The 25,232-nt window shown below is 42.2% G+C and overlaps 1 protein-coding gene across 4 annotated transcripts in view; it reads right to left on the bottom strand.

Annotated features, from left to right (window-relative positions):
- The window catches only part of rxraa (retinoid X receptor, alpha a), a 102,043-nt gene that overhangs the window by 53,892 nt on the left and 22,919 nt on the right, over positions 1–25,232 (bottom strand). For all 4 annotated transcript variants that reach the window (XM_034125945.1, XM_034125947.1, XM_034125944.1 and 1 more), the window contains exon 2: positions 20,485–20,598. In XM_034125945.1, coding sequence (XP_033981836.1) covers positions 20,485–20,598 — 114 coding nt within the window. The remainder of the gene's footprint in view (positions 1–20,484; positions 20,599–25,232) is intronic.

Here is a 25,232-nt window from a genome sequence, read left to right as displayed (position 1 = left end):
TGATTGTCATTGGAGGAGTGTACTTTGGATCGGTACATCAACTCACAGCAAACAAATAACACAAAATCCTGCAGGGCGGAGCCGCGGGATCCGAGGGACGAAGTATCCAAGATAAATAAACAAAATCACGAAAATATGGTCGCAGTGACTGATGAGGCCGACCTCTACAACCCCCCACCCACCTCCTTCTGTTGCTCTATTGCACACAGACAGTCTGTCCAGAACATACAAAATCAATGATCTTTTGGCTCGTTATCAACTAAATAAGTTACATGGACAACTCAAACAGCTTATGTCAACAGCGTAACCCTATTCCACTGAATGCTCTGTTTCAACGCACATTTTATTTGGCTGGAAAGTTTGAAAAGAGCTCTTTACTAAAGCACTGCAAGGAAATCTTCATCTAAAGCAAGTTTTAGTCTTTTATTGAGTCCGTACAGTCCTGTTATTTTAAACAGGAAAAAATAAGGGTTGTCTGTGACTGGATAGATATCTAGGCGACCAACACTAGATTTATGTTGACTTATTTATCAGTTTTTTATTCGACACGTTTTTGGGAAATAAGTCATACAGCATGAAAAAGCATATAATGATGACTAATTGTCTTAAGAAATCTTTGTGTTGTACCAAAATTACGATTGATTGACAAAGAGGTGGCAGCCGCAGAAAGTTTGCTAAAGATCCTTAATGATCAACATACCATTAGTATTCATGACTTGGCTGAACAAGTCATTTCCTTCACTGTTTCCATTAAAACCTTTTTCAAGAATGATCAAGAGGCGAATGTCAGAAACAATGACTTAAAAAAAAAGAAAATCAATATTTGTTTCCAGAAACAAGTCAATTATTTCACACTAAAAAGTAGAAGCGCAGTTTTCTTTTAACGAGTCTTCTCTGTCAGAGGGAATGATCACAACTAAATGTGTCTGAGTGTGGTGAGATAATTTTCATGCTGGATTCAGATCAAACAGTGACGTGATTCTCTGGTGAATTAGCAGCACGGGCCATTCTTCAGGGGGTTGTAGGCATGTTTTGAAAAAGTGAAAACCAAGCACAAAGGTGGTCAACTGAAGCATCGTCAGCCTTCATGTTTCATTTTTCCTATCCTCACTCTCCTCTGTCCCCGTTTCCTTTAATTTCTCTCCACGTCTTTCCTCCTGCCTTCTCTACTCCTCAGAGGGACTCCCCAGAGGTGGAGGATAATCCCAGTTCGGAGCGCCGAGTCTTTCATGTCCTGGGAAGAGTGCTGCCAACTCTCTTTCCTCGCTGCAGATACCTATATCGGCTTCATGGGCTCTTGCTTTCTCTCACTTATTCTATTCTACCCTCCCTTCCCTTTTACTTACTGTGCTTGACCAATGTTTATGTTCTCCTTCATTATGGAGCCCATCAGTTCTGGTGGGGATGTTCTAGCTTGTGTTTAGACATTGCGAACACAACACAAACACCTGGGAGTCGATCTATCTCTCGCACTGACTGCTGCTCCGGTCTTTTGTATGCTGTGGGTGTTTCTGAAGAGCCTCGAGAGGAGGGCTGCTTCAGAGGACTGTTGATCTCCAAAACAACATAGCTACACTGTGGCAGACACGTTTTTCAAAAGAGGTTTATGTTTTGAAACAAAGCAACTTGGCCAACTTCTTCACTGCAATTATTTCTCAATCGATCTTGACCCACGACTCGACTTCTAGGCCTGAGCAAATACATAGGATTCTTACTTTCAACTTAGTTGGATACAAGTAAGGATAGACCTTCTTGAAACCCAACACACTACAGCAGAATACATCAGAAATCACACTTCTACTCAACAAGCTGGGTTATTCCATTGCCTATAAGAATGCAGATGCTTTAATTCCAAACTTATTTTACAACTTTGTTTTTCTTCTTTCCAAGTGTATGCTAAAGTCATTATCTGATGAATGAGCTTTCAATGTACTGGAGGCTAAATCACATAAACCAACCCATCATCAGAAGCACATCAGAGAATGTAATGGATTCCAGTGGTAAACGCACTGGATAAAGTAATGAGATTCCAGATACTATCCTTAAAGAACATAACAATGGCTTACATTTAGATTATCACAAAATATTTGGCACTCCTTTTTCAGTTCTTCAAAGAGCTCATTTGTTAGCTTGCTGCCAATGTAAAGACAACTGTTTAAAGAGATGTTTGGATGCAACTGTAACAGAAGAACACTATTGAAAGACTACTTGTCCTATATAATATAAAGCAAGTTTTACATACAAACACAGGCAAAGCTTTCACACTTTCAAAAATGCAACAAAATTAGTCATTTTTCCAGAGTCTCACCACTGAACAATGATCCCTTAGTCCTTCAAAAGGTTGCTTTACCACAAGTTACTATTTTTCCAATGATGCAATAACGTAACACACATTTGCTGTGACATTTGTGCTGGGAAAGTCATTTTCTGGACGCTTCGTTCCCCTCCCTGCGATAAAATCCATATTTCACTCTGCCTGTGCCTCTCGTGGCTTGGATGCCCTGGAATTGCGTGTTGGGATTGGCTTCACGAGAGAGGGCAAATAAAGTGGGTGTTATGATTGGCATGGACAGCCATGCTTGAGAGAAACAGGTGTTGCTCATTGGCTTGTGCAGATGTGCCCATAGTTGAAGAGGCTCGCGATTGGTGGAGGAAAGACACCACCGCTTTGGGGGAGGAAGCTGCCGATGCCGGGCATGTTTGTGGGCACGGGACGGCCAAGGCTGAGGGAGGGGGAGTGTGAAGGGGGGGGGAGAAGGGCGCCGCAGAGAACAGACCACCTGGATCACGGGCCTCAAAGGCTGGCCTGACAGAGTCAATCTGAACAACAGTGAACAGAAGACAGCCAGTCTGCTGACTTCCCCTCTCTTGCATTTTCACTGGAAGCGTTCCAACAAACACACGCTGTCCAGCAGAACTTTCAAAAGGAGCTTCAGCTCGGGTTTTTCCACCGAGTTAAGGGGGATTTGTTTTCTAACTCTACCCAGTGAAAAGAGAAAGCAGTTGAGAAGCCAAAAAAATACCAAAAATAGACAAAGATTGTAATCAAGTCAAATGGTAAGGATAAGGATGCATTCAAGAAACACACATAACTCAGGGTTGCATGAAGCCATTTATAGTTTGTTTTTTTGGCAACGGAAATGTTTAGCATTTTTTTATACATCCTTAAATCTGGGATGGTTGACCAAAAGTCCAGAAGACTTCCAAAAAATTGTTACAATCTTAAGTGAAAAGAAAACAATCATTAATCTAAGATTGTCTAGAAATTAAAGAAAAGGTTTGCTGCGCTACAGTCCAAAAACCTAAGCCTTACTGTAAAAAAGAAAATGGAATTGTAAACAGGGTACATTAACTTCTATTGCACTTTTAGTTATCTTTACCTTAGCACTTAATATACTAATTTACAAAGCAATAAGACTTGATCAAAAACTTGAAGGCCATTCCAAAGTTTGCATTTCCAAAAGCGCATTAAAAAGGCGTGAAGGATTTTGAAAGAGTTCCCAGTGTATTGATGCCATTTATGGTCCACGTGGGCTGTCACACATAAATCAACCCTTAGCTTCTGCCCCCCACCCCACACCCTCGCCTTTCTACTGAGCCTTTACATTACGTAGCGAGGATGACCTGGCCTGACCCCTCCACACTTGGCCTCCGTCAAGTCAATGCAAGGGCGTCAGATGTGGTGCAACAGGAGTTATTTCCAAGTCCTTTTTTCCTCACATCCCTATTTTGTTTTGACATAACTTATTTTTCCTGCCCTCGTGACCCTGCATCCTCCTCTATGAGCTCATTCGGCCGTGACTAACAGGGGTCCTGGGGGTAAAGAGGGTGTGGGATTCCTCCTCTTTCCCTTATTGCCTTCAAGGGTACTGTGAGAAGGGGGGTAGGAACAAGAGAAAACATCCAAACATCAACAATGGAGAAGCTTGGTCGGCAAACTAATGGGAGGAGGCCACTGGCAGATAACTCAAATGCTCAGCTCCTCATTACCACACACATGCTGAAGTGTTTTATTTGGACTCATCCCTGTTTGATAGGCCGAGCCTGGGATTCCTGGTTGCCTATCTCTCTGTACAGCTGAGAGGAAGCCTCGCCATGGGGGGAGTCAGAGCAGGGCGTGGAGGAGGACGAGAGCCCCGCAGTCACACGTTGCCTCTGGAGATAAGCGGTGAATCTTTGGCAAACACACACCGATATGCCTACCACAGAGACGTGATTAACATGCCAATTAGACCAGGAAGCAGCGGGCCCTCAAAGCCTCCCTTTTCTCCTCCCCCCCCTCCCCTCCTCTGAAGCCATAAATAGAACACACCATGCAGATATTTTGCCATGCACAAAATCACATTGCGCACAGGCATGAATGCATAAACATACAGATACCATGAAATGATCAACCGATTCTTTATTACCATACACTCTTCCATCCACCCACGCACAACATACATTTTTAGACGTAAATAATAAACATGGTTTGACACTTGTTTGCTCCCTGTGAGAACATATAAGGAACATATAGCGATAGAGCATGTTAAGCAACAGTGCTGATTAAAAATCAATGTGTTGAATGGCTTCCAATAACCAGTTTCACGTTTTGTTAATCATATGTTTTAACTCAAAGAGGCCAAGTTGATGTCTTTCAACTGCTCTTTTTATCCAACCAGATAATGTCAGAAGCTGGACACCAGTAAATGTGTAGAGACTTGATATTATAAATGACTTAGAAGTATCAATGCATTACCAAAATAAAACAGTTTAATAGCACTTTCAACATTTGTATACAGTAACTGAATCTGTTTAGGTATACATGATTGAAATAATGTATTTCAAAATAAGTTCATTTATTGAAGGATGGCAATTTGCCACTACAAATCTAACTTCTTACCGGCAATTATTTGCATATTGATCCTGACGTGCAATACAACTCGGTGTAGTGATCAGATATATTTATTTCTAACTTACAACTTAATCCGTTAAAAAGTCATGATTGACCTGCTTTAAAATCAGACCACAGCAGATTACATTAGAAATACAATTATAATGAACCAGTTGGGTTATTCAAATGCCCATACAGAAATATATATATATATTCTGGAGATGCTTTAATGTTGTATTTTTCCTCTTTCATACAAGTAAAGGAAAAAAAGGACAACACCCTCCGACACCTCCGTTTCTGGGGACATTCTATGACTATATTTTCTAGCATTTTAAAGATTAACTGATTGAAATATCAAATATCCTCACTGATTATACAACAATTGAAGATACCGCTCCACTATGGAATATCTTACAGAGTGACATGTCGCTGAGATGAACCAATGTGAGCTCTGAAAGCAGCCGCTCGGTCCTGACGCTGACTGATAGCCGGCTGTGGATCCTGAGGGGCATCGGGAGTTTAATCACCCATAACCGCAATTACAGACGTACACGTCAGACTCATAAAGCACTGAAACAAGATGAGCGCCTCCCTCCTCGCCTCCCCTCGGCGCACATCAGCCAAATTCCACTAAAGCTTCGAGGAGGAGCGAGGGAGCTGAGGGCATAAACCAGAGAGAAAGAGAAAGAGAGAGACATCACTACCAAGTGCACTGCATTACAGCGAGAATTGCAGCGCATTAATTAGTGCTTTTAATACACTTATGAGCCATCAAACAAGTCGTTATGCACTCGCTGTGTAGCAGTGTTGTTGTCAAAGTGAAGAGGTGTTTCCACTGAAGATATTTACAGATATAAAAGAGCCTTGAAATGCAAGATTCAAAGGACTATTGCACAAAAAGAAAACATTAACATATCAAATAAGCGAACCCACGTACACACGCTCGAACGTAAAGGATGCGCGTGGAAGTGCGCGCGAGCCCACACTCTTAATGATCACATAAAAGCTCATAGTACACCGTAAGACAGGCCTTAGGATGGATTAAGATGCAAGCCTTTATCAGTGGGTTCCCACAATCCCCTGTAGAATATCTTGGCTCTCTGTCTTTCGCTTTTGCTCCACTCTCTCTTTCCATTTCCCCTATACCTCAGGGATAGCGCTGGGAGAAAGAAGAAAAAAAAAGAAAGAAGAATGATGGAGGATGGTAGAAGAAGAAGCACAAATATAGTTGAACAAGTATGCTAATGGGAAAGGCAACGAGCAGGAGGTCAACTCCTTTCCGACTCAGCTGCTTGACAGCGAAGCAGCAAACACGATTGGAAGTCGTCCTTGTGCTCATAATAAGTCAGACGCAAAGACTGCATTATGGAGGGTGAGATTAGTAAGTGGGTGAACGGGGTAGGCTGCCAGAGGTCAAGTGGTTGACATCTGCGGAGGGTTGACAGAATAGTGAAGGAGGCATCACATGATGTAAGAGATTAACTATTCTATGTTGGCTGTGCAGTGGTGTTAGCAGCGTGTTAGCAGCAGATGCAGTTAGCCATCAGATTCTAAACTGCCACACAATTGCTGGGTGCCCCTGTTTGAAAACAAAACCATATTTTCGCTTAAATGGGACAGTTGAGTTTGCATTTACTAGTTCCAACAACAAGCTTATAATTGTGGCAAAAACGTCTGATAACTTGACTGATGCAATTGCCAAATGATCCGCGATATAGGGGGGATGACCATTTCTATTTTCATCATAGAATATATTAAAATGATCATGCTGTTTTTTGTACAAAGAAAGCATTGATACATAAGTCTGTAGAATACAGTTTGTATGATGGGACATCTTTGCAGCACCACAATATTTTATACATAATTACATTACATTACATGTCATTTGTTAGACGCTTTTATCCAAAAGCGACTTACATACATTCAATACTGTGGACAATCTCCACAGGAGCAATTTGGGGTGAAGTGTCTTGCCCAGGGACACAACGACATGCTGACTGCAGTGGGACTCGAACTTGCTATCCCCTGATTCGAAGTCCAGCACACTACCCACTGAGCCACAGCCTCCCTAATTATTTTTCACATATTTTGCCTTAACCCAATATTGCGCTTACAGTATTCGTAAGTTGAACTAGTGTAGTGTGTTTTTGATCAAAATGACTATAACATTTTAATTATCTTACGATTAAAATGTAATATAGCAAATCTTCACATTTACTAGATGGAACCAGAAGATGTAAAATCACAACCCAACGCTGTAAATCGTTGAATCACCTGTAAGCAATGGGATGAGAGAGCTGATGCTTTTACCATTCACAGTATCAGATTAACAAACCCTGCAACAAAAACAATCAGGATCCCACACATGCGAGTCCAGTGTCCTACCAATAGAGGGCCAATGTACACCTTTCCTCCATGATGTTTAAGAGACAAGCTTCAGAGACAACCTTTGAACTCCTGAATTGACCGGGGGGAGCAGCGGGTCACAAGATCACCAGAGCAGTTGATTCATGAGACGGTGGCTGCACAACGCCGCCTCTGTCTCCTCAAACACGGCCCCCTTCCATAAATAAGCCCTCCGCCAGGGGCGATGAAACTATATGGACGTGAACATCACAGGAAAACATCCCTTGTTCCCTCGTCATCCCCACTCACACAGACCTGAGTGTTTTTCTCTCGGCTATCGTCAGCAAAACGTTTCTCCCCCCCCCACCCACCCCGCATGATGGGTTGCGATAGACTCTTCAGCTGCACAATGATGTGGGATAAAGAGGTTGAGCTGCCCCCCCGTGTGAAAGGTCAACGTCTCTTTTTGGAGCAGGCGAGCACACACTGTGTAAACAAGACAGGCAGGAGGATCAATCACATAGACCATATTTATTGGCTTAGTTGGCCCTAGAAGTACATCCGCTGGAAACATGATTCGGGACTAATCGAGGGAGAGAAAGAGGAATAGAAGCTGAAAGGGAGGGAACGAAAACAGACACGGGAGAAAAAGTCAAACAGTGAAAGGGGAAGGAAAAAAAAGGGAGGATCGGGAGGAAAGCATGTTTCTGTTTCTATCACAATATCAATTCATCCTGGAGTAGAAATGCGAGAAATGTATTACATTCGCAAGATTTTGGAAAACAAAAGCCCTGATTACAAACCGGAAAATCAAACAACCAAGTTTCTTTGAACACTTTGTGTGAATACGATTCTTGTCGTGTATGATTTCCAGGTTTGTACGTTCACGTTGACTGCGAGTGTTTCTCATTTTCCCTCATTTCTTAGGCATGACTTCCCCTCTACTTCCCAGCAGCGCACAAACAGGAAGGCAGGCCACTTTTGTCTTCCTGATTTGTTGCACCGAGGGATTTGTAATATAGAACATGGAAGTCAACATTCAGAGGAACTACAAACTTGTCACACTGTCTTGTCCTGTACAAAGGTACGGGTTTGATCCTGGATAACGTAACACTTGTACATCTATTAAGTTTGCATGATGTGAGCAGCAGTAAACAAAAGGTAGATCTGTCAAACAAATGTTATTTAAAATGACTAAATGTCCAATAGCTTGGATAAAAGGGGTGAACCACAATACCAATATTAGCAAAAATCCATGATTCTCGATACCATCTCAATAAAATACCGCACAGCAAAAAAAAGAAAAAGACTAAATTCAAACAGGTCATTAACACATAATGATAACATGATTATAAAACTTTTGGCACGTGTATTTCTTGATAGAATACATTTTTTTTTAACCTATGCCTGAGTGCACCATAGTGCAACTCTATGTAACTTCACTCCATCGGCTGTTAGCTTACAACTGTCAATTTCAACAAAGATTTCATTTTAGCAATGTATCATTAATTGGGGGGAGGTAATGTGTGTCAGTAGTGAATTAACTACATCCCACACACAAATTCTTGGTCCATGGCACTAATGAACGCCATTAGTTTCGAGCCCTGTGCGTTCTATGCGGCAAGTACTATACGTTCTGTTTGTTAAATCCTTACAACATAGTAAAGATCCTGTAAGCATGAAATATAAGACTAACAGTTAGCAAGATGTGCGCAACACACATTGGCATCCCATTAATCAATGAGACCAGACGGATCTCATCCACACATTCCTCCTCCTGTAACAGAGTGAAAGGAAAGAAGCTGCTTGCATCACTCAGTCTGATGTAGTAGAGGATGAAATATCTTGAAGGATTTATGAGAGTCAGCATATGCCTCGTCTAGTGAAGAGAAAACATGAGATGTTGTTTACAGTCACTTTCATGTCGACCCTTTGCCCTCATCCTAACACATCTTCGAAGAATCTTTTCACAAATGTTCTAAATAAGTTTTTCTTCTTGCTACAACAGTTTGGACTTTTGCCTGTTTGTTCTGCTAAATCTGTTTTGCCAGTAATCCGGACCCTGCTCTGCCTCCCCTGCATGCTCTTGTATGTGCATTTTTCCTGGAACATTTCAATATTTGATATGGCACCGGCTGTGAAAACTCCCTTGCTGTTTTGTTAATGTCATCCAGACTTGAAAATCCATTGGACATTCTGTTCGTTTCTTGGCGTACTGAGATGTTTCAGGCACTGCTTTCATGTCAGTCACTTCAGTCAAAATGCATCGCAGAACAACTTTGAGGGTAGTCAGTCGTGTAGATGTTGTAGGGTTTTGCTTGTCCTGCTATTTTACTGACACAGCGTCTGTCCTGACATCTGTCAAATTCTGTTTTTGGATGTTTGATAGCCAATGGGAGCGTGTGTCAGATCTGTCAGCCATGTTATTGTTCTGAGTGATGTCTAACACCGTTTTGATGTAGCTGACTTTGTTCTTTTGGGAACAAGGGGACCACGAGCCATCATGGGAGGATTTATGAGTAGAATTTTATATTCAGACTCGTAAATACATGTTCATATTTTAATTGTTTTTTTTACTTTTATTTCAAAGGCATGTCACAGGATTGAGGAGATCAAACTAGGAGATATCACTGGGGATAGTGTCCACTCCATCATCCTGTCAAACATTCTGTACATCACTCAGTCATCATTCTCTTATTTATTACACAAGTTGAACTACTCAAATGTAATACCAATTAAATTATTTGAAAAATCAGTAATGAGTATGATCTCCTTTGTGTATCATTAGGTGCTTCTTATTATCCTTGCATACTTTTTGAATTTCCTCGCACAGATGCTTGGAGGAGACGCAAGGAGTTTGGCGTCAAAGCAGCCATATGGGAAATCTTTGGTTTCAAACATCAATAAAAAACAGCTTCAGTTACCAAAGACAGATCGCACATCTGTATCACACGTGGAGGTGCAGCATTTATACATCATGGAACTTGATAAAAGAATTATGGGTGGGATACACCTGTGTTTCCTGGCTCTCCTCGTTCCTATTGGTGCATTTGAGGGATTGGAAAAAATGATGGTGGAGACAGGACACAAGAAGAATATTAAGTGAGCGTAATGAAAAGCACCCAATGCATGGAACTGAACTCATCCACTCAATGATTTAGAAATGTAATGTTTGAGAAGTGAGAAGGGGGAAATTGGGTTGTTACAATAATATATGCAGCCAAAAAAAAGTCAGATTTTTGGCACTTTTTATTAATATTTGTATATTTTAATCTGACTTTAAGCAGGTTCAATAATACATCTCTTGAAAACCCATTCAAAAGAATGTAAGCACTGAGTGGACTTGTGTTATCAGGCATATTGTTCCATTACATTCAGCTTGTTTTTTTCTAAACTCTTATTTTATTAAATCATATTTTCTTCTACATAAATGTATCACGGATGTATAAATTAGATATGTTAACCTTATTACACAGAAAAGATGAGAGCTAGAAAATCTGGCTTTTGGAAACTATTATATAAAGTTGGAATTTGCGTGTACAGATGTGCAAGAGATACAAGATATCTTGTTTTGAACATACTCACCATAAAAGAGGAGTACTTATCCACAGGTTGTTTAATGTTTTATGAAAATCTATATCTCTGTTTAGGACTCTGCTGACATGCAAACAGTGCTTGCCGACAACGTGGTTACGCATTAGGTAACATTCTGAGAGATAAAACATCTATCCAACATTTTCCCAGCCATTAAAGGGGGCCAAAGTCAACTTCTGGTCTCTCTTCTTCAGATAGTATCAACATCTTAAGTGATAGCTCATGCAGTCAGATAACAAAGAGCAGTAAAGCTGTGTTATAAATACTGTTAGAACATTTTACTTTTCAGGTTGGGATCATTATGTAACCCTGCGGTGCCGCTGTGCTGTGGCATTCATTTCTACACTCCCACATACTAAATGTACTGAGTTCACGGATAATGATTATATGAACAAGTAGGAAACGCAATCAACACATCCTTAATTATCACATAACACCGAAGTATAATGAGTGATAATAGACTTGTTTGTTTTTCCATAAGCTCTAAATGCTCTTTTAACCCTGGTGACCTTTGGCAGACAGATGGAGGCTAGGCAAACACAGCAATCTCTTGTTGTATTAGGCATAACGACCGTCCTCTACGTATGCTTGGGCTCCCAAGTTAATCACAATTGTCCAAGTAATGCATCTGTTTGCGGGTAAACAAAATATATGACTGTTTATACATGTGTTTTGGACACTTGATACTGTCGGCTTGTCTGGTTTTCGATTTGTGGCAGAGAAAAAGTCTGAATAATGAAACTGACGGTGCGTTGGTGTCGAGTGAGACGCCAGGCTGTTGTGTAATCATCGAGCGAAATGCACACGTGCCCTTGCCGGTGTATCACAATACACGGAACAGATGGCGAAGTAGGGGGTGTTTAATAAACACAAATACATGCTCATATCAGCTCGGGTTACAGGCAGCTGCTCCTTTTGCCTTTGACATACATGTATAAAATCACAACCTAATGAACTATTTGCGTAGAAAACAAATCACAGTGCAGAACCCAAATACAGGCTTCTGCAAGGGGGGGAACCTCAGACTTCATTTCATCACTCACCTGGATGAATCTAAAAATGCTATAAGTCACAGCTGGCAGGTCAGAGATACACAGCCATTTAAATACAGTACACAGAGATGCATTCAAAAGTTCCTTCCAAATGCAAACTGAGGGAGCATTGCAGTTTTTCTTCCTGGCATGAATGCAGGTGTCCCAGGTGACAAAATCTTCAAATGAAGAGCATTACCAGACGGGGACTAAATGTTCCAGAGCCTATAGATAGTTTCATAATGTTTTGTGCAGCTGGCATGTCAATGATTAACTCCTTCCTGGGTGAGCTGCTTTATCGCAAGGAGCCCAGAAAGACAGGTGAAAAATTGAGTGAGGGTAAAGTATGGGGTGTTTTAGATGCAGCCAAAAAAAATGTTGGGGACTTTTAGGTACTTATTGGCTTTCTGTTGGCTAATTCAAAAGGGCCACTACACCAATATTAGACACAACATGCAATTATATTGGGACACATTGACATAAAACTTCATAATATTGTGTCAAATATCTTCTCTTAAGACTTTAAACAAATCGCGAGCATTTGGCCTCGTGAATTTGGTATGTATTAATGATCAAAATCAGTGGCTTTCTATTAATCTGCTTTATTACACATTGTGTTGCCCCTTAGGTCCATCCATAAGTTTGGAAACCAAGACATCTTATAAAGGTCTGGTTTACTGAACCACACAGTCAAAACAAAGTCTGATAAATAACAACCAGAGATATGTCAATGCTGAGCCATCCAGTTTCGACTTCGACTCTACCCCCGCCCTCTCGATATCTCTTTCTGCATCCCCATTTCAAAGGCAGGCCACAACTGCTGCACAAACCTGTTAGTCAATTAGCTCAATGTCAGTGGCTGTAATGGACTTGTGGACATGATACCCCTGTGGCGTTTGGTGCGCTCTTTCACACAGGCCCATTGACTTGGTCGTCTGCATGGGCAGACAACTAAAGGTCAACTTTCTGCCACAGTTCCCCTGCCACCGCCCGAGGTCTCCCTGCGCCTGGAGCCCATGGAGGGTGGTGAAAAACATGGCTTAGATGAAGGATAAATCCAATGTTGTTCCTGTTAGTGAAGAATAGTATTGTGCTTTCCGAGTTACTTGTTGAGCAGTCGGATAATCAGATTTACCAAAAGCTTTGGGTTTGCCAATGTTACTTGGAAGAGAAAATGAAGGTGAACGCTAATACATTGATGATCTCAGCAATTACTCAGGTCAGTACAATGTTATCTTAACCGCTTAAAATGATCTAGTTAATGATCCCTTTAGAATTTTCCAAAACAACCTCACTTAGATACGAGACTTCCTGTTTACCATCTGTTGTCCCGTTTGTTTGGTAAAACTTGAGTGTCGCCACAGTCTGCTCCTCCAGGTCCGCCAGCTGCTCAGACCAGCACACTGTCCTGACAAGATATTTCCATTAGCCGTCGGATTACCATCACCCCCCCCCAACTCTCTTTCTCTGTGCACCTCGAGAAGCGTCTCTCTGAGGAGAAAGCACGTGGGAGTTTGAAACACTTCACCCCTCACATCCCAGCATGTACTGGCCAGCATTAGCACACTCGGCTGGGCCTGTTGCTGTGCAGCAGAGACATGTGACATTGGGAGATCAGTGCTCTGCAACCCTCACCCCCCACCTCACTCGTGCACACATCTTCCGCAGACCCTTCGTCCTCGACCCGTGCCCCTCGATTCCCGGTTTGCCCTTTAAGGGGGTGCAAAGGGGCGGAGCCTGTGCAGAACGGGGTGGAAGGTGCTACGTTTCTGACCTTCCACTTCATGAGATCGGCTTCGGTGACATTCGGATCAAGCGCTCGGGTGCGCAGCCCCTCCCTCGTCCCTCGTCCCTCGTCGCCGAGCCAGCTATAATGCCAAGCGTGTCGAATCGCTTCAGCGTCAAAATAGCGACAGTCCTCTCCCCCTTTTGATTCTCTCCTCTGCTAGCTCCTCACCCCTCCTCCGGGGGCAGGGGGGACGCACACAGTCTGTGGCTGCCATTGCCCTTCAAATTCCCATTGACGAGTACAGAGTCAACTGACCATATTGAGAAGAGGAACAGCCCGAACCGCCGCTGACAGCATCAAGGTCCCTGTCCACTCTTAAAGGACACCTGAGCTCACTCACCACCTACTTAACACATGGGCCAGTGAACAAACAAGAAGTGGACTGAGGTGCACAGAAAATCTGCTTTAACCTTACACTTTAAAAGGGAGATTCTCAAATAAAAAGGAACATAAGAACTTTTAAGGCCAATGACCCAATGGCCAAAATGCTAAAGTAACATTCGAAGTTACTAAAGCCAAGAAAAATGGTGCTGCATTCTTGCGCTGTTGTTTTTCATAATAGCCAAAGTGGCTTCGGATGTTGCGAGGAAATAACAACTGGGAAACGCACAAGAGAAAATAAAGACATGATAAATAAATCACAAAAATGGGCTTCTTCCTTTGGTCTGGCCTTGTCGAAATATCTGACCCCGCTGCTGTTAGCTGGTCCAGATGTTGAACGCAAACATTTCACTTCATTCTAGTGAGGGGAATTAAAACAAAGAAGAGGCTCCGTAACTAATGTTATATCCCAACATCATGTCTTCCGTAGTTCTTTGTGTCCATCTATTACAACATTGCGGGTAAATAATATTTAGTTTTGGTTGATATATCATGATTTATCCCTGCCCGAAGGGTGTATCTTTCTAAACATGAAGAACACATTTGCCAGTGTTTGTTTGCACAGCGTGCCTTTAGCCAGTCTTTTGCAAATGACAAACATATACAATTGTTTCATATCCCAATTCTCCATTGTTTATCTGTGGTAAGAGGAGTCTGGTGCCAAGTCAGCCTCAGTGACATGAACATGGAAATCAGAACCAGGCTCAAGAAGACAGCAAACTAAGATATCTGGGTTAGGATGTACATATTCATTTATATTTATGCACTTCCTTAATTTGCCCATATATTTCAGTGGCATATCCAACGTGCTTTACTGTCATTAACATACTGTTCTGTGTTAGGCAACATGGGGCCTGAAGAATGAGAACTTGCTTATTCATGTTTAATTGATGCTAATAAAATATGCAGGGATTCTTTTTCCCTTTTTTTTTTTTAATTCTGTTACAGATGCAATGCCTCCCACACTGTACTGTAAACTTTACTCATGGGGTCAGAATCAACTCTGGGGAGAGCAGAGATACATTTTTACCTCATCTGCGTGAAACTGCCTATGAGAGAATACATTGCCGAAATGCTAAATTTAACCGGGGATGAGAGCCTTCTCTGATTTAAAAGGATACATTTGTATTCCGCTCACAAATGTATTAACCATCAAATTATGCTGTACTGTACCTGTGATAATTTAAATTAAATGTTGATTTCGTTACCATGATTATAATTTAGACCTATACTGACAGACTTTGAGAAGTTGAACTATCCAACCCTAACCCTCAACCGCACTGTGGGGATGACAATGAGGATGATAGAAGATATATACGACCACTTCCTGTCAGTGCCCGGTGTCCCTGGCCGCCTGCTCTCACCTCGCCCTTCCGCTGAGTTAGAGCCGTAGCAATGAGATAGCATTTCACTCTGATGGTGCGGCTGGAGGATTATAGGCTCAGAGAGTTTATCAAAGGCTTAATCGCCCTGATTTCTAGTGACCCGCCGTAGATGGCTGCCGTCACTCCATGCCAGCAGGGAGAACTCCGTCTCTACAGAAGCGCTGGCAGCTGGCCACCGTGGGCTGGGGCACTTGGGGGAATCCCATTGGCAGTTATGATGGATAGGTGTTGTGGGTATTCAGAAAATCCCCATCAGAAAAAAAGGAGAAGTGGTTCTCAGCACTGCAAAATAACTTTCGCCAATCTTCTCAAAGGCAATCAAATATCAATATTGTCATAACATTGGATCAATTGACTACATTTAGGAATCAAGAGAGAGTCTAAAGTTGTCTTTAGCTGTTTGGGAGTTTTGGCATCTTTCTGTACAATGTTTTGTTTTTCTAGACTACCCAGGAGGTTGTTTTCAGCAGAAAAGCTCTTCTAAGCCCACTGTATGAATCCCAGCACCCAAAGGCAGAGTCAAAGTTAGTGACTACTGGTACATAGTGGAGAATAAAGCAGCTCTGAGAGACAGATATTTCCCCCAGGACATGGTGGAGACAACATCAAGAGCTGAAAGTGTTGGTTTGTCAGAATGTGTTATCAACATGTTCCTAAAAGAGCTTGACAATGTAATACTTTTCAAATGAAATTAATGGTGACTTAGTTTTTGTACTTCTATTATACTTGGGGTTTTGTAATAGTACACTGGTTTAGCAATAAATCAACTAGCAAAGTGTAACATATTGCTAAAAATGTTTACATTCAATTCAACAAAAATCTTATTTTTTTATATTAACAGTTTTTGAATATGCTGCTAGAACATAGTTTTTGATTAGATGACACATTTCTTAAAAATAAGCCCTTCTTTGTTGTGCATTTACATCTCCCAATCTCACTTACATTTCTGAATCCCATCCCCCCTTTAAAACTAATGTTAAAGCATTGGTCAATTCAGAAAGGACTTCAAAATAACTTAAAGAGCAGTGTGAGTGGCTTTTGTATATGTTGGGAACCACAGCCAATACATCTAAACCTTTCTGATAAGAGAATTATAACTTAAGACAGCCAATTAACTTAACAGTTTTGTCAGTTCTTATCCAACTTATGACAAACTCCAGTCCCCTGGCCTCCAGTAAACCCCTACCATGAAAAATAAATTCAGAGATTAGCTACTTAAAATGAGTCTGGAAAGTTGGAGTTTGTGTATGAAAAAGAACCTGTACTGTTTGTATTAAATGAATGGGGGCCAAGTCCCATAATTTTCAGTTTGGCGTGCTCAGGCCCCTCTGGCTCCTGACCTAACAGGAAGCAGCCAGCAAGAGCGCTGACTCCGGCCAGCCAATTAGAGCACGGGGAGCACTGAACACGGCGAGGCTAACGAGCTCCCTCTCCGTGACCCTCCTCACCTCTGCAGGACCCCGCGATGGGAAATATGAGGAGCCGGGAGCCACTTTAACCCCCCCGCAACCTCTCTCTTTAGCCTCCTTCGCCTGCCCACCCCAACCTCTAGTCGCAAACCCTGCTGTGTGACCACAAGGTCTACAAACACATGCTGCCTCTCTTCAGAGGCCCGCCACATGGCTTTTTTACTGCCTCGCCGATGCTAAAAAGTGCCACACAGAAAAACAATGTACACACATTCCTTGCACGGAGTTGGAGCTGTGTCACTTGTGTGCATTTCCCTCTTGTTTACTCTGGCCCGGTTTTAGGTGGAGGGGGCTACCGAGCCTCTTTCCAAGAGCTCTGAATAGTAAATGGGTTCCAAATTAATTGGCAGGATTTGCAAGGCAGTGAGATAATTCGGAGGCACTGTAATGAAGTGGGACTGCCGTGACCGCTAATGTGGCTTGGCTTTGGGCATTATTACTATTTATTTGAGCAAAAACACCACCAGTAAAGAGTGGTGAATAAAAAGCTACCTGATGGGTTGAACTCAGAAACTACAGCGGGACGGTCGATGCGTTTCCAACACACTGCAACTTAATGAAATAAAGAAAGAAGGGGGAGCCAGTAATAATCATCAACGTCCCAACACCCCCACCCCCTTTCTCTCTGCAGGCAGAATTGGTCCCGTCATTTGGACCCTCCAAACACAGACCATATGTGGGTTCAGCCCTGGCAATCAGACTGCATTGTGGAGCAGGCGGCTGAGTTCATCAGGAAGAAATTAGCCCGCCGCTCTGCAGGCCTCGCTCCCATTGGCCAGTCACGCGGCCCGCTCCGTTTGAGGGCACCCCAGACATTCCTGCGGATAATCTTTTCCATTCCTCTGCTCAGCTCGGTGAGGACAGACCAAATCACAGCACAAGGCCTGCATTGTGAAAAGCAGTTTTCTAAAAAAGCCCTGTTTTCAATGCCGTCTCTCTTTTATGCTTTCCCTCTCTCTCACCTCATACACCACAATTCCTAAAAAAAGTTTTTCCCATCATGACTCTCATATAAAAAAAAAAAAAAAAACACAAAATGATTGCTTTTTTGAAAGAGGAAACGGCGAGGTCCCGGGCCCAGAGTTTCTCACAGTCCAGTAAGAGTTTGTTTTTGAAAGCCCAAACAATGTGAAAACCGCCGAAACCGGAGCCCGGCCACATCAGTTTGCGGCGTGGAGTTCAGCAGATCGCTGCTGAATACGGCACCCCGGGCGAGGCTTCCCAGAAACCTCCTGCTTGGTCACCGCTACACGCCTCGCACCCCCCCTTCCCCCCCCCCCCCTACAGCAGCTTGTCATTGAGGCTGTCGTTGGGCAGCTGGAGCTCCGAGATTGGAGGACAATCACACAATCTGGGGACACTGGTGGATTTATAGCAACACGTTCCATAATTACACCCATGATTATTACAGGGTCTATAAACTTTAGACTCCAGAGCGGCTGTCCAACCTCTGCTGCTATTACTTAACAGTTACTTTCTTTCTAGAAGTACACTCTGCTCTTGGCTGCTCGGGGAGAATTAAACACACCACTGAATTTGTTTAACATCCCCTGCTGTGAAACTTAGAAGGTATTTCTTCTTTTCTCCTTCTTCGTTTGCCCCTGGAACCGAGGTAGACAAAGTAACAGGACTCGTATCCAAGTGTGCTTCAACTCTTAAAATAGCCACAACACAAAGAAGCAGAACCTTTAACACACTTGGGCAAGACTACACTTCTAATCCAGATGGTCCTAATTGTTGAGGAAACACGTCCACCCTTTACTGCAGGCTGTGACAGTAAAAAATGCTGCAATCAATCAAGATAGCTCGGTAAAATACACAAAGATGGGGGTGAGGTTGGTGAAAAGACGGCGCGCTTCACTGATCGTGCTGAAACTTGTCTGTGAAAAAGTATGCCTGAGAAAGAGAGGGTAGTGGGTTCTTATCTTGCCTCCACTGAGACAGTAACACAATTATATATTTTCCGAAGAGAAGCTAAGATTTTGAATCGCCTATTTTCTTTTAGGGGATACAAATACAAGTCTGAACTGTTTCCTTAAGGACAAACATGTTGTGGTTTCTCTACAGATGTCTGAACGTGCAGCAGGGATCTGTGTCCTGTTCTGAACTCTCCAGTTACAGAACGTTCCAAGAAACAACCAGACAATGTCAACCAAAAACTGACTGGGTAACAGATATCCAGTCACATCTCCTTTTAAAAAAGGTTAGCTCATTGAGGGATTTTAAGGGTGGCCGGGATTATGATTCTTGAGGGCAAAACGTTACCAAAAACTAAGAAAGACAAGGAACTAATGGAATTGATTAGTGTTATCATAAAGATTAATATATTAAATAGCCAATTGGCAGATTGAATGATTTCACTTATATACAAAGCTAAAGTTAATTCAGATTGTACTGTAGACTGAAGTGATTTTTTGCTTGAATTTCTCTTGGTTGCAGTCTTTAAGAAGTAAAGCACATCATTTCCGAAAGTATTTTCATGCCTATTTCTGAACATTTGAAGTGTCTTCCCTAATTTGTCCTGCTTTGGAAAACAGAGTTTCATGACAAATGGAGAACTGATTCAACGAAAACATTCAATAATGTTTACGTGTACCTTTTTAAATCCAATGAACCACTTTAATGAGAAAATGCCATGGATGCAGCTAAGAGCACTTCAAGTAGGGTAAAATGAATTAAATCAAGCAAAGCAGAAAGGGGTGATTCATGTGTAGCACTGAGCAAAAATGGAAAAGAATAAACGGAGCCAATTCAAACAAGATGCAGAGGAAAAGCAATATGTGCCTGTTAGTAGATGCGTGTGGTCTCCATCAATAAATGGTGAAAGGGCATTCTATTTTTATACATAAAGTAGATACTTTCAGAACTAAAACAACACTGCAGAATAAACTTCAACGTACTTTCCATGTATGGGGAGATTCTAGTTCAAGGATAGAAATTCAAAAACGTTAAAATCAAACAGCTGTTCTTGTATAAATATTTGTATGTTTATATGACTTTATCTTGCCATGCGAGTCATGCTCTCCTCACATGACATGCGGCTCAGCTGGTCGCAGCACTGACACTGCAGGAGGGGGGGCGGGGAGAGGAGTGGAGTGGAGTGAAGGGGGGGGGGGGGGGGAGCCTTTGGGGATGGAGTGATAAATGTATCAGCATTAACCACATGTTCTGCACAGCTCTGTCGCCTATTAATTAGCCGCATACCAGACAGTTTCAGAATATACGCTGGTGTGAGACCCTGCTTGCCTGTTAGGGAGGTGGAAGTGAGGGAGGGGAAGGGGAGAGGAAGGGGGCTGGTCCGAGAGCAACACTGTTAACTTGTCCATCACTGGGGCTCAGCATGCAAAGACACCATTAAGCATACAAAACCAGACTGCCTCCAAAAAGGCCCCCAGCCACACCTCGGACCGGAGGCTACAGTAAGTGTGTGTATGTGTGTTTGTAAGAAAGCAGTATTTTCCAATGTCGGACATCACCAAATATAATTCATATTAAGTCATGAGTTGCTCCTTTAAAAATAGCATTTTGTAGGACAAGTGCATTTTACAAAGATTGCACCGCAGAACAAAAACAATACTCAAGTAGCAAGAAGTATGCTTCCTACGGTCGGTGTTACCTGAGGATATGCGACGCTGATGGAGGTGGCACATGCCGGTGAAACAGGAACATGCCTCGCCCGAGCGACCCCGCTGCATGGGAGGAGCCAACGAGCACTGGGGCTTCAGGAACCCTGCAATGAAAGACATAAAGAAACATATGAAACATAAAAAAAGGATGACATAGAAGAAACAGGCTACTGTTTGATGATGAACAGGACTTGTTAACCGCCTTCCAAATACCAGTCCACACTACAAGTTGTTTTGTTAGCCTGTACGGGGTCTTGAACCAATGACCATTCGTAGACCATCCGGTTCCCATCCAAGTCCTCTACGGATTGAGCTATAATCGCCCTTGTAGTACTAATGGTGGGACGAGTGAGTTAAACAATTCATTCCCGCTATCATTGAGCAACTATAAGACCAAGCCCACCTCTCACATTCACAGTTCTGTAGCCAGCTGGCCCTCACTCTAACCTCAATGCTCATGCCCAGGGCAATGGCTCCAGAGAGTGGACAGAATCTGCAGGATACTGGGTAAATTCTGGCCTGGAGGAAGGCAAAGATCGGCCCGGGCAGGGAAGTGAGGTCAGCATTCTAAATTTGCCCGAGGGGCTGGACGAGGCAGTCTTACTGTCTGTCTCCGGGTCGCGGGGGTCATTTTCAATAGGGAAGTCATTATCCAGCACAAAGAAGCAACTGAGTGGGCTGTACCCCCTGCAGACAGGGATTCGTCGGCCTCTGACATCTAGCAAAGAGAAACAGCAACAGATAAAGCTACAGTAGAATATTTTGCATATATTTCTTGGATTTAACACGGTAGGAGCATGTGAAAGTAAGTAAGTAAATAGACCAGAAAGTTGGAACCAAATGCACCCTTAGCAAACACAAATGTGCAAATACGTGCCATACTCTGACCCTGTAGCACCCTATAAATATACTATAGACTTATAGTGCTATATGGGTGGCATTTCATTTCATTTCATGATTGACAGTGCCAAAGCAGAAATGTCTGTATGAAGATCACTGTTCTCAGTCAGAGGAGGATTCGCTGCGTCTTTATCGACTGGGTAGCTCATGCGGATCTCATTGGCACGTCTCTGCAAATCCAAACTTTATTCATTCCTCATGAGGACCTTTAGATTTCCAGCAAACATCAAGAGCAGCAGGCGGCAGACCCCCCCGTCAATGTGTTCTGAGCCCAATAAAGCGCCTTTATTTCCACCATGAAAAACATGTCACTCCAGATGAGCTCAGAGAATGACATTTAAAACAGGCTAAGGGATATTGAATTAGTTCCCCATGATAAGCTGTCTGGGATATGTTCTGCTCATAAGGGTGTGCAAGCGCGAGTGTGCAAGTGTGCGTACACGTACAGTTATGTGGATGTGTTCACGTCCGATGCATTTTTCAGAGCTTTGATTAGCATTACGGATGGAGCAAGCAAGTCTGGACCAGCAAGAGCAAACGCAGGCAGACTGAGATCACCCTGAGCATCGTGAATTAAATAAAACCCACGAAGAAGGCATTATGAATGTTTCATTACACTTGAAGTACACATGTTTCTCCATGCTTTATCTTGCTGTTTACAGAGCACAATAATGCTGTTGTTACTATCAGAAACAATAGCAGGGACTGTTGAACACATTAGGGGAATTATTAAGCATAAAGGCATGATTACATTTTATAGACAATTATGTTTGATTTTATTAAGATATATTGATGTGATATAAATATGTGTGTTTGATTTAGATCTGAAAAAGCTGTAACTTTGTTGTCAATCATTAGGGATTAGTTCACCCCAAAGCACAATGACGCATGTTTTTCCTCTTAGCTTGCTTACAATGTATCAATTCAGATTATTTCAGTATGTTTCTGCCTAGATTTGAAGATAACTGCCTATCATCAAATACAAGAACTTTATAGCCATGGCAACGATTGTGGTGATACATTGGTTTCATTTTATGTCATCATGCATACAAATAATAAATAATCCAGATCCAGAATGTAGTGCACACATTTCAAAAGTACAAAGATGAAGATAAACAATTCACATAATTGATCTTTGTGTGTATCAATCACAGATAAACCATGTGTTATTGTGAACTACAAAGGAAAGACTCCTTAAATATGCAAATGTTCCTACTTTCAAAAAGAATAGCTATAAGAAAATACATTAAAAACGGTTTTCTATCTTAAAGCCCTGATAATTCCTACTTAAAAGGCCTCAAGCATGTCTCTACTTGAGTATCTCATTGCACGTTCTCCAGTACTAATGGATAAGGTTCATGCACTTTGGTTTTCTACTTGGAAAAATCGTGTAAAATGGTTATAAATAGTCCTGTTCCATCTATAACTATCAGTCACAATTCCCTCATCTTTCCTAAATAAATCAATTCTCCTGGAAAATGGCACATTCCTGGTTGTACAATAGGGGTTAAAGGGCAAACAATGACACATGTTGTATAGCTCCGAGCTATGTCACTGAACATTAAGGCATTAACATATGAGCCCAGGCTCCCAGTCAAAATGGACTTTACCAAAATCAGGAATAAACTAAGCAGACAGCAGCTCCACTCCCCCCAAAAAGAACCCAACACTGCAAGCCATCCACTGGAGTAATGTTCCCACGGGACGGAGCAATGTTAAAAGAACAGTGATCAAACACTTTGGTATTTCACCTTAATAGGGAACTTTATCCTTTGCTATTTTCAATGTAAATATCTATAAATGAGATATAAAAAACAAATCTAATTCTGAAAATGACTGTTGAGTTGGAAAAATATTTGAAAAACTCAAAACTTCAGAAGCATGCACGTCTTTTTTCTGTTGGTATCATGAGTCATTTTTATTGAAGTTGTTCTGGCCTTGAAGTAAATGATGAAAGCTCAAACGTGTATGTGCAGGTTTAGGATCCGCTGTCATGAGTGGTAAGGTTGGTACATGTCTTGCCATTAAATCTTCCCCATCACACTGCACGTCTTGGGCCGTATACTTTAGCAGGACTGTGATTACAGAACTGTCTGCTCTCGCTCTTCACTTCTAAGCAACACTGAGCTCATTGGCTTTAATGACTGTATGATCCAATCTTTGGGGGGGACAAGCTCATACGCTCCGGAGCCAATCAGCATTTTCCTTACCGGCGATCAGAGCAATGTAAACACGCTGGGGGTTTCCTCATTAAAGATAGGCCGCTAATGAAATCGCATCCAGCATTTACAACCTTGTGCTAATGAAGGAAAGCCTTTGAGATGTCCCGCTAATGAAAGAAGTCTTTTTGTTCCTGTTGATATACGGCTCAGAAAAGAAAAGGCTTAATGACAAGGTTCTAATGAAACAACGGTGTGTAAATTTGCAATTATAACAAATCTGCCAGATAACATCAACGACTGAAGTATTTTTATTAACGGATGATTCTCATTTACCACGGATACATCAGTGAGAGTGCTTGGAGACTTTACAAGATCCCCACAAAGTCAAGTCTTTTGAATGAAATACATTCAAGCGTTTACGAGAGTTTAAGGAATTGCAGCCGAGCCTCTTTTTTAAGTGTAATGATTGTTCGTGTCGTGCGTTGCCAGGGTGATCAAGCCCAAGGTCAAAGTTCATTGGGCCCTTAATGCATCTCCCAGGTGCAATAAAGAAAAGCCTTTCCCACATGGGACTCCAGGGGCCGAGGTCTTGGTAGAACGCGCAGAAGGACGGACCAGAAAAGCAGCCATCAATCGCCACGGTCACCGTTGTGAATGCCATTCACCTTCAGCGGTATACTGCAGCATGCCATGACATAAGGAGAGGAAAATATGTTAAAGAGAATTCTACACAGCTCCTCGTTCTGCGGCATGTCCTCTACAACGGCCTTGAAGAGAGCGTCTTTCAACCGTTTGCCGACATGTGGAGTTATTTCATACAAGAGTAGACTTGACAATAAATGGACCTTTCCATTTGCTGTTTCCAGATATCTTTATGTTATATCTTCTTACAAAACATTAAAGTTCTTCAGTTCATTTTCGAGGTTAAATGATTAATTGCAAACACCATCAAAAGATGAGTCAATAATGAAAAGTAGATGCAGCCCCAATCACCACTGTGTCAATGCTCTCTGTGTTTGCGTTGCATGTTGTTTTCCTATAAATGAAAGGCATTAAGTAATAGACTTAATGATCCTCTGATGTTTGCTTTGCTCTAAAGAGAGCTAATCCTATGCCGCAGCGTCTCATTACACCAACAATTACTGCTCTGACAGAGGCTATGTGCTGAAGCAACTCGCCCTGTTCTTCACTTCAGTGCGCTCTCAGTGAGCAGCTAAAAGACTCTTCAGAACCCGTCAGCTGATAATCAAACACTTCTCTTCTGAGCCGCTGCACCCTTCTCTGATCCCGATCATCGGCATGGAAAGCATCCAACCTGCTTCCGAGCATATCTGCTCCATCAGCAAACTGTCTTCCCTCCCCCTAGATAATATCCATTTTGAAAGGGGGGGGAAAAAGGGAAAGAGAGACACATTTAAAAATGCCTCTAAGCTCTTATTTATCTCAACCAGAACAAAGCCTGAGAAGATCTATCATGACAACAAAGCAAACCTCATAAAGATTACCGGAGGCAATACCTAGATGCCGATCGTTCTATTATACTTGCTACAAAAATAGACTTTTTAAACACACATATACACAATTTTGTTGTTTATATATTTCTTTTGACGATCTAGATTGATTACACGCCTTCTTGCAGTTTTTGAAAAACTGCCTTTGGGTTGAAATTCCTCCCT

The sequence above is a fragment of the Trematomus bernacchii genome, unplaced genomic scaffold, assembly GCF_902827165.1.
Source record: "Trematomus bernacchii unplaced genomic scaffold, fTreBer1.1, whole genome shotgun sequence".
Lineage (NCBI taxonomy): Eukaryota > Metazoa > Chordata > Actinopteri > Perciformes > Nototheniidae > Trematomus > Trematomus bernacchii.
This window is presented reverse-complemented; position numbering and strand designations above follow the sequence as displayed.